Raw genomic sequence first — 19,712 nt, forward strand, 5'->3', positions numbered from 1 at the left:
CCAACATAGAGATTAGAAATAAGCTTAGAATTTTCAAAATAAAAAATCCCTACAAATTTGAGATAATTAAAGAGGTAATTATATTTTAAAATAAACCCATAATTGTAAATACAAAGAGAATGTGATAAGATAGTTACGATAACATATAAGATAAGCTTATAGCTCAATTGACACATTCCAACATAAAGATTAGAAATAAGTTTAAAATTTTCAAAATAAAAATTCCTAAAAATTTGAGATAAGTAAGGAGGTAACTATATTATAAAATGAATCCATAATTATAAGCACAAAGAGAATGTGATAAAATAGTTATGATAACATATAAAATAAGCTTATAGCTCAATTGACATGGTCCAATGTAGAGATTAGAAACAAGCTTAGAATTTTCAAAATAAAAAATTCCTAAAAATTTGAGATAATTAAAGAGGTAATTATATTTTAAAATAAGTCCATAACTGTAAACACAAAGAGAATGTGATAAGATAGTTGTGATAACATATAAGACAAGCTTATTTTAAAAAAAAAAAAAAAAAAATTGAACATGCACATGATAAAGTAGTTTTTATTTTTTGTTAATATATATATTGCATTTTAAATGAAGTTCGGCCATGAGGTGATTAATTTATGAGAAAGCCCATGCTAGTATTTTATATGATTTATTTACTATCACACAGCAGTAGCAAAATTAGTATTTTATATGATTTCTCCAAAAATTTTCCCTATTAAAATTTTAAAAAAAAAATTACAATACAAATTTAAGTACTGTTTAAACTGACACATGATAGTTGATACTTGATACTCAATACCATAATAATAAGGATTTTATTCCATAATTTGAGCATAATCCTCTTTAATCTTTACAAAATCCCATATCCCCCAATCCCATTCAATCTTCACCAAAACACCCAAAAAAAAAAAAAGGGTGGCGCACCATTTCCACTGAAGCCCACTCTCTCTCTCTCTTCACACTCGTCACACTCACAGCTCACAGCTCAAATCGGAAAAACCCTAGTTCCCAAATTATCTGATTACATTTACACATCAAAAAAACATCATGCCCCCCCAATTCCCAATTCCCAATCCTAAATTTAATTTAGTTAATTTTTAAAATCCCAAACATGTCCTCCGAAGAAATAGGAATGGTCCCCTCTCAGTCCCACTCCAACGGTCTTAACCCCCAACTTGTCTTCGAATTTTCCTCCTCCTCCGCCGCCGCCACCGCCGCTTCCGCCCCACCTCAGCATCATCACCAGCGCCGCGTCGGACTCCAGGACCACCCCAAGACCACCCGCGAGCTCTCCGGTTACATCGACGACAAGCTCTTCTTCACCACCCCTCAGCCTCCCACCGCCACTGACTTCCGCCGCAACAACAGCAACAACAACAACAACAGCTTGTTCGCTCATCGCCGTCAGTGGGACGGTAACGGCGGCGGAGCCACCACTCCCAGCTCTGATGAAGACGACGACGACGACGATGTTGACGACGACGACGACGACGACGAGGTCGATGACGGTGACCCTGATGGCGAGGTTGAACGACTAGTCGTTGGTGTTGATGAAACCAACAACAACAGTAATAACAATAACGACAACGCTGGCAATAAGGTTAATAATACTAATGTCAATGCTAATGCTAATAGTGGTAGTGGCAGTGTGCACGGTGCTGCAGACAAACTGGGAAATGGGAAAGCCAAGCACCATTCCGCTTTTGGTATGAAATTCTCTTCATTTTTCACTCTTTACTTTCTAAATATTGGATTTTTGAAGTTGTTAATTGCTGCTCATACTGATTGGATACTTGGGTCGAGTTCTAAAATGCAAAATTTTATTTATTTATTTAATTTTTAGTCCCCTCTCCCTCCCAAAATAAAAGAAATTATGAATTTTGTTGGTTTTTATTGGTGCTAATAGTAATTGGGGACTTAAAGCTCTAGAATTTTGGTAAAAATTCTGGAAATTTATTGTTCCCTAGCACTTGCAAGGGGAGCAGGTGCCAGTTGAGCTGGACCTCACTGGTCTTTTGAGGTTGTTGATTTGTCCTAAATGCTAATTGGGTGCTAGGGTCGAGTTTTTTGGTAAGAAATTGAAGAAAATTTCCAATTTTTACTTTCCAAAAACAAAGGAAATTGGGAATTTTGTTGGTATTTCAGGTTGTTAATTGATGCTAAATGATAATGGCAATTGGTTAATAGGGTCGAGTAGAGAGATTTTGGGGAAAGATGGGAACGTGGGTCAGTCTGCAAATGATGCCGCGAGCGAGAATCATCATCAGCAGCAGCAAGGAAGGCTTGTGAGTTACCAAAATGCAGTAACTATTGCGGAGCCTGATGGGGAGTTGTATTATTCTCAGTATTTGCAGGGTACTGAGACTGCTTCTGCTTCTGGGCACAAGGATGTAGTTATGGACAATGGTTGTGGGTTTAGTGGGAGAAGGGATGTTTCATGTTCAAGTGAGTCAGGAGAGTCTCTGAGGGCTATTCTCTCAGACCCTGTCAAGTAAGTTGGCTTTTTCATAATCAGCTGGTTTATTTTGTTGCTCTACTCTATGTATAATGTATTACTGGCCATATAGAGTGATAATATTTTTTATATTGAAAACTATTTTGTAAATGTTATTGTGTCATGCTTGTGCAAAACTTATATTCACATCCTTGGTGAAATGCCATTATATACGATTTACACTACTGGAGATTAATTTGATGTTAGAAGGGGTTCAATCATATTTTCTGGCATGTTCACTTGGGCACTGAAAACCAAATCCCTGGATTAAATTTTGATCTTTATATGGTAAAATATATCATTTTGTGAGCTATTTTATAACAAATACGATCCAATTTTATTTACATTTGAATGTAGGCATGTCACACTGTGCATAAGTTTTCTGGTGAATATGTTTTTTGGCCTCAAATTAATCATGTCATGATTACTATAATAAGTAATAGCTAATGCATTATACTTGATTTTTCATTATTCAGTGGAGCTCTTATGGATGATGCAATGATATTGCCTTGTGGACATTCCTTTGGTGGTGGGGGAATACAGCATGTTACTAGAATGGTGAGTTTTCAGCAAATTTCTTTTTGAATTACCAGTTGTCAAATATTGTTGAAAGTTATACATAATTTCTGGAGATGGGTGAAAATTGCTGTGCATTAAATCTTAATGGCATATAAGAGCAGAGAAAGTAGAAGTCACAGCAAAATGGTATTTGACTTTGAAATTCACCACTGATATGAGTGTTCTCTTCAAATTGTCATAGTGATTTATGATTATGTTGTTAATGATTATTTGCTTGCAAAATTGTTGAGCTGAGGTGTACATGGGAGCAATGTATCAAAAAGCCTTGCTCATAGTATAACAATGTGTAAGATTGACTCATTTTATTATCTAAAAGAGCCACTTTTCCCCCCTCTATAAATCAACTGCTGTCCATCTTGATCATTCTGAGCCATGTTTTATGGATACTTTTCTTTTAGCGTTACAATATTAAATTATAGAGTGATCTTCTATATCTGCAATGCTCAATCATTTATTTTTTGCTTGCTGTTATGTGTTAGAATTATGGCTAAGTGATTAAACTCACAATTTCCTAATAGCTTAAGCTTTTGGGAGAATCGGTAATTTAACATTATGTATTTAATTTGTGTGGATTAACTAATTTTGTGCATATCTAACTTCCTGTGTTGGAGATTTTTTAAGGGGATCGGCAATACTGGCCATTTCTTCTAATTGTGCTCATCATATAGTATTTTGATTAAATCTTATGATGCCTCTTCAGAAAGTTTGCTACACTTGTTCTCAGTCAGTTTCAGAAGACTCAATAGCTCCAAATCTCTGTAAGTCTAAATTTCTGTCATAGAAGCTTGTCAAATCTCTGTTTTATTGTGCATCAACATGAATTGTAATGTTACAAACCCTCCAGTTGGACAGCCATATTTGCCTTTTTTTGTGTTCTGAGAAATAATGTATGCATGTCTGACTTGCCAATGAGCTGTAGCTGAGCTGGCAACTCCTCTTCTTATAAGTTCTAGGTGGAGGGTGAGGTCATGAGTTCAGGACCCAGTGGGTGCGTAACTTACCAATAAAAAAAATGTATGCATGTCTGACTTAATTGCTTGGGCAACACCTGTGTTATGGTTCCAAGTTTGCCACATGGACACCTTTATCTGACCAACAACTATCTTTGTTGTTGTACCAATTACCAAATGAAAAGGTTTATATCAATGTGACTTCAGATGTCTAGATTGGCTGCTAAAGCTCCAGAGGTAGTACTTGATGTTTCTGGAAGAATTCATGATGTAATATCCACTTTGATAAAGATGATATATGATGATCCAAAAAAGGGAGGGATGAAAGGAGCCCAAATTCTAGAGGCGAGATTTGAATCCTTTTTAATTTTTAATTTTATTTATTAGGAGGCAGCATTAAGTTTTTGTGAAATCCTTCATGAGAATGATACATTCACAATTCATGAGGTGGCCAGAATTGGAATTTGGGTCAGTAACAGTTCAAACCCAAGCGTATAAAAGCAGTGCATTTTAGTCAAGCTTAGAATGTTAGTAGGTTAATTATTCTAATTATTTATTCTTTTGTTTTTGGTTGGATTTACATGTTCAGCTCTGCGAGCTGCTGTGCAGGCATTCCGCCGGGAAGAAGAGTTACAGTTTTATCGCTCATCCAAAAGAAGAAGAGAAAGGTTTGACCAGGTTAGTCTTTTTTTTGGCTCAAATTTTATAGCATCCTAAGTTTGTGTCTGTGATTGAGAGAGAGCAGCATCTATCCGGCTGCATGGTGGTTAAGCAGCAAGTTAACTTTCTAAATTTCCTTGTTTTCCAAAAGGAACTGCATAAAACCATTGGCCTAGTTTTCTTTTGTAAACCTATGCAATTTGATCAGAGCTGGGTTGTAGTTTTATCATGCAGGCTTGCACCCTAATTCTGTGCTTTAACTTCTGTAATTTGATCTGGGTGGTGTGTCTTTTCAAAATGCATCTCTGGAGCTTGTTGCTGTCTTTGATCATTCTCTTGTGACTGGAGAGTGGACAGCCTGGCCTCTAATCGTTAACTTGTCCTTGAAATTTCCTCTAAAATATTTGTTTTGTTTTTTTTTATAGGACAAGGGTGGTTATGGTGATTCAACTCTCATGGATCCTCCTAGAGGTAGAGGTGTACAATTTCCATTTGCAGTGACAGACAGGGTTATTATAAAGGTTCTATTTTATGGCACTCAAAGGCACAATCTTTTGCTGTAATTCTTGTTTATTAGTTTCTTGAAACTAATAATTGGAGGGAAAATGTATCAGGGAAACAAAAGGACACCACAGCGCTTTGTTGGACGTGAGGCTATTGTAACAACACAATGCTTGAATGGATGGTTAGACACTTGCCCACTTCTCAACCCTTCCATTTGTTACAGATTGTAAGATTTGAAATATTCATTAAAACATCTATCTTGATGTGATGTGTCTGAATTTCAATGCTAAAGATCTAACGGAGGTTATGGCTCTTATATAGAGCTGAAGAACAAGGAAGAATTCTGTATTGACCCAAAATAGTTGGGATCAATACATTGCTGAGCTGGGAGTTTGGTATTCCATAATGTACTACTCACATAGTATGATATAGTGTAGTAAGTACCTACTCTTATAATGTATTAATGGAATTCTGGAAGAATGTTGAGTTGGTGCTACTCGTTACGGTGCAGCCTAGTGGTTGGAGGCTTGGGATGAACTGTAGACCCAGACTGGGTTCAATCCCTACTAGGAGTTCCTTTGGATTACTTAATACAAGGTTCTGTCGGGTGGGGTCATGTTACTCGTGTATCCATGGTTTACCCCCCAGGGGTGGATCCAAAGGACCCTGCCTTGGTGAGGTTCCATGTCATCAAAAAAAGAATGTTGAGTTGGTGCTGCAGCCAGCTAATTTCAACTTTTGACTGATTTGCTGTAGGCATTTTGATGTTGAAGAAGAATTTGGTTGAGTTCGATACTCTTTCTGCTGTGATAATTGCCTTACAATGGATAGTGTTCTTTGTACTTGTCATAGTATGATTGAAATTCAGTATCTTAAAACAGGTCACAGTTTTGGGGAACAAAGGCAAAGAAACATCATTTAAAGTTGGTCTTTTGATTGATATTTTTTATTCTAAATCAAAATAGATAGAATCAGGGTGAAGAGAAACATGGGGGTGAGAGATCAGAGAGAGAACTAGATTCCCTTGGTTTAAGCTACTTTCGGCTCATCAATGAGCATTTACTAGAATAGTGCTTGTGTTTAAATGGAAAGAGACAAAATAAATAAATTTGAATTTGCTTTTGTTACTGACATGAATCTTATTTATAGGTATGTCGTGAAGACATTGGACAATGCAGAGAGTGTAAAATTGCAATATCGCTCACTCGCTAAGGTTCCAGATGACCCATCCTCAAAGACAATGTCAAGCAAGATGGCTCCAAACTGGCTCTAGAGCTGTAGCATTCCAAATGGTCATAAGTGAAGCGTGATTCTTACTTGGTTACCAATATGCCACGTTTCAAATATTTTAATCTAACTTTATCCAGGAAGAGGGTTCTGTTTGTGCTTGTATTACTGTAATTCTTGTGACAGAATATCATGATATACGGGTCTTGTAAATTATAGAAGCCATGTTACTGCTGATTTGAGAAACCTGAATGAGATTTGAGTTAGGAACGTTTAGTCATCTTTGCTTTAATTATGTGAGCAATTGTTGTATTCAAGTGAAGCCTGTGTATAAAAGGAAAATGAATGTCATGTAATCAATTTTGGTTTATAAGATCCAAGTGCTGCTTCAGTTTGTTGGCGTGACAATTCCTGTCTCGATCTCTCTCTCTCTCACACACACACACTCTTTTTTTTTTGGTACCATTGTAGAAGAGCAAGCAAGGCGGGGTTCAAATATTGTACGTCCAGAAAGCATTTATACGGTTCTTACTAGCAAGTCAGCTAGGTGTAGGCCTCCTGTAGGATAGGTGGTGGCACCAGAAATACTGTTGTTGAGAGTGCCTTCTTCCTAGCTGTGTATTGTCCTCCAACATGCATTGGCTTCTCCTTGTGATGGTGTTCTGCAGGTCCTTTGTTGGCAGCAGTAGGATCAGTCTCTCATAGCCTGCCTTCTTGGTTTGAGTATATCCCTCTTGGATTGACATGAGTCTGGCAGTTCTCTTGCTCGCTCTGCAGGTCCTTTGTTGGCAGCAGTAGGATCAGTCTGTCATAGCCTGCCTTCTTGGCTCGAGCATATCCCTCTTGGGTTGACAGGAGTTTGGCAGTTCTCTTGCTCATTGCTCTGCTGCTTTTACTTCTGGTGAAGATTTTGTTCCCTTTTGACTCAATGGCCCCAAAACCTGTTCCACACAAGTAGATGCCTTTTTTCCATGACTCTTCTATTTTCAAAATTAGTTGCCGCTCTTGAATCTATTCTTGGGGTATTGGCGCCTGTTAGAGTGGTTATGTATTAGCATAAGCTGAGTGGCACGCTACTGCCATGCAAGGACTTTCCAGGTGGGTAGTCGCCTTTGTAGGTAATCTGGCCAGAGCAAGGGTCGGATGTGCCTTAGGCGGCAGAGTCTCTCTAGTTAGGAAATGAGTAAATATGACACGCCAAAACAAAATCAAAACAAAGTGGACGGTGTTGGATTGAATGGACAAAGTGGAATGATATGCTACGTTGTCGTGGCTCAAAAGGCGTCATAACAATAATAAATAAGAAGAGTGTTACATCTACAATATTTTTATAACAAATCAGAGATGATAATTGCTTAATCTTGTTCCTCAAAAAAAAAAAAAAAAAAAAATTTGAATCCATAACTTGAATTACTTTTTTGCCCACCCATAACAAGTAGTAACAATCTACTACTTAAGATTTGTTCTGAAAGTATTGTGAAAATGTTGTGGATATATCATTTCTCATTTATTTATTATGTTGTTGATGTGAAACTAACCAATCATGTTACTTCGTACATTTTTTCGTTAAAAAATGATACTAGTTAAATGTTCCTTTTAACTGTTTAAAATTTAAATGAAAACATTTGTAAGATATATTATTTAAAAGATTTTATTGTTTGATTAATATTGATTTAAAAAAAATGCTTAAATAACTTCATGTACTAATAGATTTGGACAAAATAATTAAATTAACTCTGTAAGGACCAGATTTGAGCTCGTAGCCCACTACGTGGATGAACTTAAGCCCAAAAAGCGCAAAACAATAAATTTATAGAGAATGAGTTGGAAAATTGAGCTTTAATTTATCAAATAAACATTAGAATAGATTCAGGTTATAAGAGAATGAAAAGAAATAGGGTTGTATTGAAGAAAAATAGTCCTCGGCAAGGTCCGAGGTGCATTGTTCTTGTATATTATTCTCAAATTGGGTTACAAGTTTGGTTCCTGAATGCTACAGTGTTTCTTCCTCTCATTTCCGCTCTTTTTCCATGAAGGGTATCTCCCTTTATATAGTTCCTTCCAAAGCATCTTGATCCTACACTTGTTGATTACCTGAATCACCACTTGAGTGTCTATCCCATCAAACATCCTCTCTGGTTGTGTATGCCTTGGGGCAGCTAACTTTGCACTGTTCAGGAGTCTTCTCCACATTAATGCAGTCAGAAAGTTAGTTGCAGATCATTAAATGCGGTAATGACAGCTTTCTTCCTAAAATATCTTAGGACTTCTCCCGATCTAATGTCTCTACAATGTCTATTCATATCGACAGACTGAGAGGTTCTTTTGCATTAGTAAGCCATTTCTTTTGACCTCGACTTTAGCCGGCTAAGGAGACATTTATCCTTGGCTAATATCCCGTTGAACCTTTGTGGCCAAAACTAACTCTTTCATTTGCTAACACAGTCTCCTCTGACAGAGATTCTTCCTCCTCGGACTAGTCCTTATCCTTGGCTTGGGCTATAGGCCCAATGTACAAATATATAATGAACTTCTGGGCTTAATATCCCTACAATAGCCCCTCGAGATTCTTCTTTCTGAATCTTCAGGAAGAGAGGAGGATTTCGACGTCACCAGATTTGTCCTGTGTCCATCTCGTCCTATCTCTGCTCATAAATATACTATCTTAACTGCCCAAAACACGCTTCTATCGCTTCGGCTTACGAGATGCGCTCCTCATTTAATTTTTACGGCCTTATGTTCCCCACGTTCTACGGTGCGATCCAAATCTAACGATTGAGAACCCTATTGGGACTTAGGCAGGAACTTTCCCGCTCTGTAGCTCATTTTTTTATATAAATAACAATCAACTCAAGCGCTCCCTTCACTTTAGCAATCATTTAACTCTCAGCGCACATATTTTGAACTTGCCAACTTTCTCACCTTACTTGTACTTCTACAAATACAAAAAGTCTATCCGAGGACCCATTTTTCACCCTTGTAAGTCTTCACAAATCTCTATTCTTTACTTTTCTATAAATTTTTTTGTTCTTCATACTTTTTCTCTCCTCAGCGCTATTCCTTTTCTCTCAACCACTTTTAGGGCTTTTCAAACCATTCTAGAATGGGTAGATTTAAGTGTCTAGTAGATTCCGAGGAGGCAATGGTGAGTTTTAGGGCTCAATATAGAATTCCCCCCAACGTTAACCTTAGATATTGTGAGGAAGGAGAGTGGTTTGAGTGGAGGCAAAAAGGCAAGGTAGTGATTCCCATGATCACCTTCATAGAAGGCAGCATGAGAATCCCAATAGGGACGGTTATAAGGGACTATCTTAGATTCTACCGTTTAGCACCCACCCAATGTCTTCCCAACGTATTTAGGATATTAGGGTGTGTGGATGCCCTAAATGAGAAAATGGGGTTACGGTTAACTCACCACCACGTTAATTGGGTGTACAATCTCCACCATTTAAAGGGGAAAGGGTATTACCTGAAGATAAGGCAGCTCGAAATCAGGCTCATATAGTGCCTTCCTGAGTCTAGTAAAGTGCTAAATAAGGACTCTTTTATTGTGTCAGGGGAATGACACAATGGCCTTCCCTACCCAACGCAAGAAGGGCAGCCAGGTGTGGTTCTAGAAATAGGAAAAATTACTTACTCTTTTTACCTTATTTTGATTTTTACTGTTTCACTTTTAACGATCCGTATCTCATGACTTTTGCAAATAGACGTGCCACTGAGCCAAATTTCAGTTTGGTTAACAAGGAGGGCTTAGACAAAATTCTCCAAGCCGAGGTGTTTGTAAACGAAGACGATGGTCAACTTTGGGTGGCTCACTTGATCCTAGCAATCACTCCTATTTCTCATGCTTTCCAAGCACTCAAGTGTGTAATAAAAGCCCATGACCCACACCTACGTCGCATCAGTGTTGCTGTGGAAGGATTTCTCCTTCCTAAAGGCACTCCAATCTCAGAGGGTACCCTTATCACTCAACCTATTCCTCTTCCCTGTCCAACACCAGAGGGTGTCCAAGGTACAACTGATATACCTGAAGGCATACCAAAAGTAGGGGCCTCATCATCACAACAAGCTACCGGTGTTGCCACCTCATATTGTACCACCCATTCAGAAGAGGAAGAGGTGGTAGAAGTGAATGATTCCGATGACGAATTTGAAGTCTTTAACCAAGTCTTGTCCTCGGAGACTTCTTTTCCTAACCTCGGCCCACACTTCTCACCAATAATCGACGAGATGGGCATTCAGTGTAAACCCAAATCTAGCTTACTGGATTTAATAGAATCCCAACCTGGGAAGGATGCGCCTGGGAAGTCAACCCGTGCCAAGCCTCCTACTCCTACACCTGCTCTGCCCCTCCCAAACCGACTGATCTAAAGAGGAAAAGAGAGCAAGAGGGGAAGGAGGTGATGGAGGCTGGACAAATCCATCCTCCTCATAAGGACGAAGTTCAAAAGGTTTCTAAACAAGCTAAGACGGGGCAGAGAGGTAATGAAAGGAGGAGTGACCCTCTACCCGAGCCCGTAGCCTGGCTTCCGGCCCCTATATTAGATGGGGCCCCCTTGTTAGATGATGCTTCTATAAGGGACTTTCAAGGTGGAAAGGCTGGCTTCGTGGCCGATGCAGTGGACCAAGCTCTACTGCTCCCCATAGACATGGCCGAGTTGTGGTCCATGAGGAGGCATGAGGTCTTTCTCAGCCTTAAAAGATATTTGGCTATGGTATGATTTTAAACTTCCCCCCTTCATTTCTTTGGCAGGTTGTTCAAGCCTCCTTTCGAGTAGAAGAGATGGCCAATTCCTGCCACCAGCAAATGAAAGAAGAGTAGGGAAGGCGTAAAGCTGCCGTGGAGGCCTTTCAAGTGGCCGAGAGGAGCCTTTAGGAGATGAAGAAGAAATTGCAAAAGGAGGAGAGTGAAAGAAAATATGCAGCAGCTACCCTTGAAAACGTAGAGAAACAGGCCGAGAGTCAAAGGCTGCAGCTGCGAAGTGTCGAAGAACAACTGGCCACCTCCAGGACTCAAATTGCCACATTGAAAAAGAAACTAGAGGAGGTCGAGATAGCCAGAGTCTCAGCTAAGAAAGCCAAGGAAGAGGCAGAGAAGGCTAAGGACGAAGCTGAGCTGCACAAGTACGAGGTTGGGGTGGCTGAGACCGAGGATTCCCTTAGGGCTGAGGTCCCGGCCTTATGCAGAATTTATTGTGCCCTAACATAGGGTGAAGCCCTCAACCAAGCTGGGGTTGAGGCTTCCTCTGTGCTTAGGAGATCAGAAAATATCTATTGCCCCCCACCCATACACCTTTCAAGCTCTTCGGACTCCAAGGCCGACCCATCGTCCTTAGAAGCAAGTGAAGTTCAAGGCGGCCCACCACAAGCTCCTCTTGCAGCCAAAAATTCTTCAGAGGGGACAAGGCAGGCCGAGGACACCTCAAAGACAGGGGAGGCCAATAAAGAAACAATCAAAGGCTCTGACCTTCCTCCTCCTGCTCCAAAGGACACATTTACAGATCAAGAGGCTTCTCAAAGTATGGAAGTGGTATTGGCAACCCTTACCATACCCCCAAAAGAGGGTCATAAGGAGAAGGATGAAGTGTCTACTACGGCAGCAAGTGCTCAACTTCCCAAGGATTCAAAAGATAAACTTGTTATAAAAATGAAGAAATAGATTGCCTTCTTCCTTTTCTTTTATTTTCTTAGTTTGTAATTGACCTATCTTTTTGTACTTTATTTGCCTCATTTGAAGGCTTTTATTTAATGAAAGTCATGGATACTTCCTTTTTTCCTGTGGTTTTTGCACTGAAATTGATATCATTTTCATTTTCGCTAACACCTACCAAAAGTAATGATGAGATAACCTTTCAATTACTAACCTAATTTAGCAAACAGAATTTGTCCTGCTCCCTATGATTAACAGCAAAAGCAAGTGAATTTTTAGTAAGTTAATCACCTTGATGAAGCATAAACTTAATTTTGTGGACATGCCCAGTGCTGTAATATGCATATAGGTTTAAGTGATGCTCATGAGGGTTAAAGGAATGGTCAAGTCTTACACAAATACAGGTATGCCCGTGAATGCTTTAAGTGATGCTCATGAGCATCCATTTGGGACTCTTGTTATAAGGAAGATCATTGCTATCTAGAGCAATTATATCGAGTGTCAAAGTATATAACAAAGAATATTAACTTACTGGACATATATACGTTTATCTCATACAGACTGTTATAAATAAGATTTTGCCCTGATTTATAGCCATTTGAAGGAAAAGATTAATCTATCAAAAGCATGTGGTCTGAGGACCTAGACATTATCAATTTTCTTTCTGATACTCAGATAGTTACCACAGTGTGTTAACCTTCTCAAAGCAGATGGTCCGAGGAACCAAGCATAGCTAAGGCTTTGTTTAACACTTAAAAAAATTAATTGAAAGATATCAATTTTCTCAAGGTATGTGGTCCGAGGATCCAGGCATAACCAAGGTTTTGTTTGATACTTAGAATGATGTCTTACTATGTTAATTTTCCCAAAGCAGATGGTCCGAGGAACCAGGCATAGCTGAGATTCTATTTAACACTTAGAAAAGTAATTAAAAGACATCAATTTTCCCAAGGTATGTGGTCTGAAGAGCCAGACATGACCAAGGTTCTGTTTGATACTTAGAATGATGTCTTACTGTGTTAATTTTCCTAAAGCAGATGGTCTGAGGAACTAGACATAGCTGAGGTTCTGTTTAATATTTAGAAAAGTAATTAAAAGATATCAATTTTTCTAAGGTATGTGGTCCGAGGAACCAGGCATAACTGAGGTTTTGTTTAACACTTAGAAAAGTAATTAAAAGATATCAATTTTTTCAAGGTATGTGGTCCGAGGAGCTAGGCATGACCAAGGTTCTATTTAATACTTAGAATGATGTCTTATTGTGTTAATTTTCCCAAAGTAGATAGTTCGAGGAACCAGGCATAGCTGATGTTCTATTTAACACTTAGAAAAGTAATTAAAAGATATCAATTTTCCCAAGGTATGTGGTTCGAGGAGTCAGGCATAACCAAGGTTTTATTTGATACTCAGAATTATGGTAAAGACGTAGGATAAGTAATATAACAAACCCAAAGAAGGTGAAGGAAACTTGTATTAATAATAATATCTTCTAAGATTATTTACATTCCAGGGACGAGGTACAACCATTTCCTCAAGATCATCAAGATAGTATGCCCTTATCCCAGCCATAGATGTTATACGATATGACCCCTCCCAGTTGGGTCCTAACTTCCCCCATATTGGAGTCTTGGTAACTCTCATAACCTTTCTTAAGACCAAGTCCCCCACTGTTAGCGGTCCTAACCTTACATTAGCATCATACCCTTGTTTGAGCTTGTGTTGATAATATGCCAATTGAACCATAGCATTTTCTCTTCGTTCTTCAATTAAATCTAAACTCTTCTCCAATAGCCCATCATTGTTGCTCAGAGTGAAGGAACTTGTTCTTAGGGTGGGAAATCCGGTTTCTTAAGGAATAACAGCCTCGGTCCCATATGTCATTGAAAAAGACGTCTCTCCTATGGACCTACGAGGCGTGGTTCGGTAAGTCCATAGGACGTGTGATAGTTCTTCGACCTATTTCCCCTATGCATCATTTAGCCTCTTCTTGAGTCCATTTACTATGACCTTATTGACAGTTTCAGCCTGCCCATTCCCCTGTGGATATGCCGGGGTGGAATATCTATTGGTTATACCCAATTCACAATAATAACCTCTAAAGGCTTTGCTATCAAATTGCAAACCATTGTCCAAGATGAGGACACGAGGGACTCCAAATCTGGTTACAATACTCTTCCAAACAAAACGCTTAGCATCCACATCTCTGATATTTGCTAGTGGTTCAGCCTCGACCCATTTAGTGAAGTAGTCTATGCCAACTTCCAAATACCTCTTATTTTTCGTTGCTTTAGGGAAATGACCTAAAATATCCAAGCCCCATTGAGCAAAAGGCCATGAACTGGACAATGGATTAAGGACTCCCCCAGGTTGGTGAATGTTTGGGGCAAACCTCTGACACTGGTCACATTTCTTTACATAATCGTCTACTTTTTTCTGCATCTTCAGCAACCAGTAGCCTTGTGTAAGGGCCCTATGTGATAAAACACCTGCTCCCCGTATGGCTTTCACAAATTTCTTCATGCAATTCTTCCAAAATTAGCTCAATTTCCTTCAGGTGTACACATAGCAGATACAGGCCAGAAAAAGACCTCTTGTACAACTTCTGGTCCCCAGACAGCTAGAACCGAGGAGCTTTTCTTCGTACTTTTTCAGCTTTGGACTTATCTTCGGGCATAATGTCTTCCTTAAGGAATGATACAATAGGATCCATCCAACTCGGACTCACCTTTATATGATGTACGTGACTCCCCTTGCTCCTGTCTTGGTAGGTCTGTATAAGTCCTCTACGAGGATTACCAGAGGTAGACTCTATGCCGAGGATGTTGCCAAGGTGGCCAGAGAGTCCGTATGTGTATTTTTGCTTCTAGGGATTTGTGATAAATTAAAAGACTTAAACCTAGACTATAAATGTCTAACCTGGTTTAAGTATTCTTGTATTTTGGGATCTCTAGCTTCCAATTCTCCTTGGACTTGGCCAACAACCAGCCTTTAGTCAGAGAACAACTTCACTTCCTTTCCGCCCATTTTTTGTATCATGATCATCCCTTCCAGCAGAGTTTCATATTCAGCTTCATTGTTTATAGCCAAGAAGCCCAATCTTAAGAATTTTTCGATCGTGATGCTCTCTGGAGATATCAAGACTAGTCTCACCCCAGATCCCCTATGGTTTGCTACACCATCAACATAAACTCTCAAGGATGTAAGTTTTTGTATTGAGATCATTCCAACCGATTTTTCGTCCATGTTGTGCTCTTCTATCTTTTCTTCTTCCGGAGATTTAGCAAACTTAGCAACCAAGTGGGCAAGTACCTGACCCTTAATAGAGGTGCGTGGCATGTACTTGATGTCAAAAGCCCCTAAAATCGTGCCCCGCTTTGTAATTCTTCTTGTGCAATCCGCACTCCGTAGTAGAGATTTAAGTGGGAGCTGGGTTAGGACGACAACAGTGTGTGACTGAAAATAGTGGAGAAGCTTATGTGTAGCATGCACCACTGCCAAAATGACTTTTTCTAGTGGTAAGTAACGAGCTTTCGCTTCATGTAGTGATTTATTGACATAGTAAACTGGCCTCTGTACACCGTCATCAACATTTATTAGCACTAAGCTCACCACGTGGGAGACTACAACGATGTTGGCAAATAAAACCTCATCCATCTCAGGCCTTGATATAATAGATGGCCAAGACAGGTATTCTTTCAGCTGTTGGAAAGACAAGGTACACTCCTCCGTCCACTCAAACCCCTTCCACCAATTTAACAACTGAAAGAACGGTCTACACTGGTCTACCGACCGAGAGATGAATCAGTTCAAGGCAGTAATCATTCCAGTTAGCCTCTGAACCTCCTTAGGATTCCGAGGTGGCTGTAGATTGTTGATTGCCCTAATCTGGTCAGGGTTGACTTTGATTCCACGGTGAGTAACCATGTAGCCCAAGAATTTCCCTAATCCGACACCAAATGAACATTTTGAAGCATTAAGCCGTAGCTTGTGCTTCCTTAAGGTATCAAAAATACATCCAAGGTCATTAACGCGATCAGACTCAACCTTGCTCTTTGCCACCATATCATCAATGTAGATTTCAATGTTTTTTCCTAACTGTGACTCAAACATCCTAGTCATCATCCTCTGATAAGTAGCCCCTGCATTTTTCAAACCAAAAGGCATTACATTATAATGGTAATTTCCAATAGGAGTGACGAAAGCTATTTTTTCCTGGTCGTCCAAAGCTAAATGTATCTGATGATACCCTTGGATGGCATCCAGAAAGCTTATCCGATGATGGCCTACAGTTGCGTCCACCAGCTGGTCAATCCGAGGCATAGGGAAGGAGTCTTTTGGGCAGGCTTTATTCAAGTTCGTGAAATCTACACATACGCGCCACTTTCCATTCTTCTTTTTTTACCACCACTATGTTAGCCAGTAATTCGGGATAACATACCTCTTAATAGCCCTAGCTCATTTAAGTTTCATCACCTCGTCCTTGATAGCAACAGAATGTTCTTTGGACGAACGCTGAGGCAGTTGCTTCTTTGGGGTAGTAGCTGGATTGACATTCAAATAGTGGCATATGAAGTTTGGGTCCACCCCTGGAGCTTTGTAGGCATCCCAAGCAAATACATCAACATTCTTCTTAAGAAATTCCACCAACTCTTCTTTTTTCTGAGGGGGTAATTGAATCCCAACCTGAAAAAACTTTTCTGGATCATCACCTATGATAAATTTCTCTAAATTTTCACATTTGGCATCTCAGCTAGCCCTTCATCAGGTAAGACTGTAGACTTTGACTGCTATAAACCTTCATTTACTGAGGCTGAGGACTCAACTGCTGACTGATGTGAGATTACGGACACAAGGCACTGCCGAGCCACAGATTGGTCCCCTACTAGTTCCTCAATCCGATCTCCTGACGGATACTTCACTTTTTGATACAAAGTTGAAGAAACAGCCCCCAGAGTGTGGAGATGAGGCCTGGCCACAATGGCTGTGTAGGGGGAGTATGCGTCCACCACTATAAAGTCCACCTCTACTACCTATGAGCCTGCCTGCACAGGTAACCTAATCTGCCCCTTTGGGATAACCACCTTCCCATCAAAACTCACCAAAAGGGAATCATAGGTCTTCAGATCCTCGGGTTTTAGGTGCAGCCCTTTATATAAATCAAGATACATAATTTTTGCACAACTGCCCTGGTCTACCATCACCATTTTCACATCATACCCACCTATTTTAAGAGTTAACTCCAAAGCATCATCATGCGGCTGGATGGTCCCTTCCTTGTGTTCATCTGAGAAACTCAATGCCGGTCGAATTTCTACTCTGGCCCTCTTCGGCCCAAAGCTTGTATCCTCAGCTAAGAACTGAGCTACAAACATCACCCTAGAGGGCCATGGACCAATCCTCCCAGGTGCAGCAAAGATGACATTGATTGTGCCTATTGGGGGTCATGAAGAAGCATTTTCCTAAGTCCCAGACCTCTGCTAGTCACTCTACCTGATGGGGCGATACAGGAGATGCTATAATTTCCCTTCCTCGACCAATTGCTCCAGATGACTCTACAATGTCTGGCAGTCCTCGTTGGTATGTCCTCACTCCTGGTGATACTAACAATGTAGGCTCTGGTTGCATCTTAAGGGATCTCCACTCATCTTATTTGGCAATTTGAAGTATGGCTCATTTTTTATTTTCTCTAAAATTTGATGCATCGGCTTCCTAAACATGGTGTTTACAACTTGAGGAGCTGCAGGTGAAGATTGCCCAGCAAAATCTCTCCTGAGAGATAACCTTACCCTTACCCCTATCTTGCTGCTGGTCTTTCTCAACCCTCTTGTATTTGTTAATCTAATCCATGAGTTGACGTATATTGGTAATAGGTTTCCCAGTCAAAGACTTCCTTAAGCCATGCTCGGCAGGTAGGCTGAGCTTAAAAGTGCTAATGGCAACGTCGTCAAAATCACTATCTATCTCGTTGAATATCTCCCAGTATCTGTTTGAATACGTCTTCAAGGTCTCTCCTTCTCTTATGGACAAAGCCAACAAAGAAGCTAAAGGCTGAGGAGCCCTTCTACACGTGACGAATCAGGATCCAAATGCTTGAGTAAGTTCCTTGAAAGAATCCATGGAACCTCCCTTCAAACTATTAAGCCACCTCATCGCCACCGGCCCTAAACTGGATGAGAATACTTTGCACATCAAAGGCTCATTCTTGGAATGTATGGCCATCCTTTGATTAAAGTGACTAACATGCTCCACAGGGTCTGTTCTTCCATTTTACATGGTGAACGTGGGTTGGAAAAATCACTGAGGGAGTCTCCCTCTTTCAATCCAGCGTGTGGAAGGTGACCTTGCAATCTGGTTTAGTGCTTTACTCATAGCATCGTTTCCCAGGCCGTTTGAGGACGACTTTCTATTTCTATGTTCATGATGATAGTCTTCATCATACGAGAAAGTCTTGCTAGGGGGAGTTCTTAATTTGCGCCGATAGTTAACATCCTTCTCACCATCAGAAGAGAAGTCAGGATCGGGTGAGGCTTGCCTTCGTCATTCATGGCGTAAGCTTCTCCTTAGGTAATCAATCTCCTTTTGCGATCAATCTCCTTCTGCATGTTCTTGGGATTCTCCTCTTGAGAGACATGGCTTTTACCTCTAGCTTGGCTTCTACTAGTATGGGTAGTATGTATACTTCCCTCTCGGTCTCTTTGCCGTTCAAGATCACAGAAGTGATCTTGACACTGAGACCCTATAAACTCCGCTTGATGTGGACTTGAACCTACCATTGTTGAAAGTTGGAGTCACTGAAAACACCAATATTTCCCACAGACGATGCCAATTGTAAGGACCAGATTTGAGCTCTTTGCCCACTACGTGGATGGACCTAAGTCCAAAAAGCCCAAAACAATAAATTTATAGAGAATGTGTTGGAAAACTGGACTTCAGTTGATCAAACAAACATTGGAATAGATTCAGGTGATAAGAGAATGAGAAGAAACAGGGTTGTATTGAAGAAAAATAGTCCTCGGCAAGGTCTGAGGTGCACTGTTCTTGTATATTATTCTCAAATTATGTTACAAGTTTGGTTCCTGAATGCTACAATGTTTCTTCCTCTCATTTCCGCTCTTTTTCCATGAAGGGTATCTCCCCTTATATAGTTCCTTTCAAAGCATCTTGATCCTACACTTGTTAATTACCTGAGTCACCACTTGAGTGTCTGTCCCATCAGACACCCTCTCTGGTTGTGTATGCCTTGGGGCAGCTAGCTTTGCACTGTTCAGGGGTCTTATCCACATTAATGCAATCAGGAAGTTAGTTGCAGATCATTAAATGCGGTGATGACAGCTTTCTTCCTAAAATATCTTAGGACTTTTCCCGGTCTAATGTCTCTGCAATGTCTATTCATACTGACAGAACTTCCTGGGAGGTTCTCTTGCATTAGTAAGCCATTTCTTCTAACCTTGGTTTTAGCCGGCCGAGGAGACATTTATCCTCAGCTAATATCCCATTGAACATTTGTGGCCAAAACTAACTCTTATATTTGCTAACACGGTCTCCTCTGATGGAGATTCTTCCTCCTCGGACTAGTCCTTATCCTCGGCTTGGGTCATAGGCCCAATGTACAAATATATAATGAACTTCTAGGCTTAATAT

General features: G+C 40.1%; 2 protein-coding genes across 2 annotated transcripts; both read left to right on the forward strand.

The window, feature by feature from the left end:
• The first annotated feature begins 856 nt into the window (after positions 1-856).
• LOC111988980 (U-box domain-containing protein 62) lies at positions 857-6,829 on the forward strand. The gene is made up of 8 exons (XM_024020785.2): positions 857-1,713; positions 2,195-2,498; positions 2,978-3,059; positions 3,781-3,838; positions 4,620-4,708; positions 5,116-5,211; positions 5,305-5,375; positions 6,344-6,829. The coding sequence occupies exons 1-8, from the start codon at positions 1,119-1,121 to the stop codon at positions 6,465-6,467; spliced, it is 1,419 nt and encodes a 472-aa protein (XP_023876553.1). The 5' UTR covers positions 857-1,118; the 3' UTR covers positions 6,468-6,829.
• Positions 6,830-11,300: 4,471 nt separating this feature from the next.
• On the forward strand, positions 11,301-12,080 carry LOC111988974 (uncharacterized). Its single transcript, XM_024020778.1, has 2 exons — positions 11,301-11,552; positions 11,631-12,080. Exons 1-2 carry the CDS (start codon positions 11,301-11,303, stop codon positions 12,078-12,080), a joined length of 702 nt encoding a protein of 233 aa, XP_023876546.1.
• Positions 12,081-19,712: the final 7,632 nt, after the last annotated feature.

This window comes from Quercus suber, unplaced genomic scaffold, assembly GCF_002906115.3.
Source record: "Quercus suber isolate HL8 unplaced genomic scaffold, Cork oak 2.0 scaffold_228, whole genome shotgun sequence".
NCBI lineage: Eukaryota > Viridiplantae > Streptophyta > Magnoliopsida > Fagales > Fagaceae > Quercus > Quercus suber.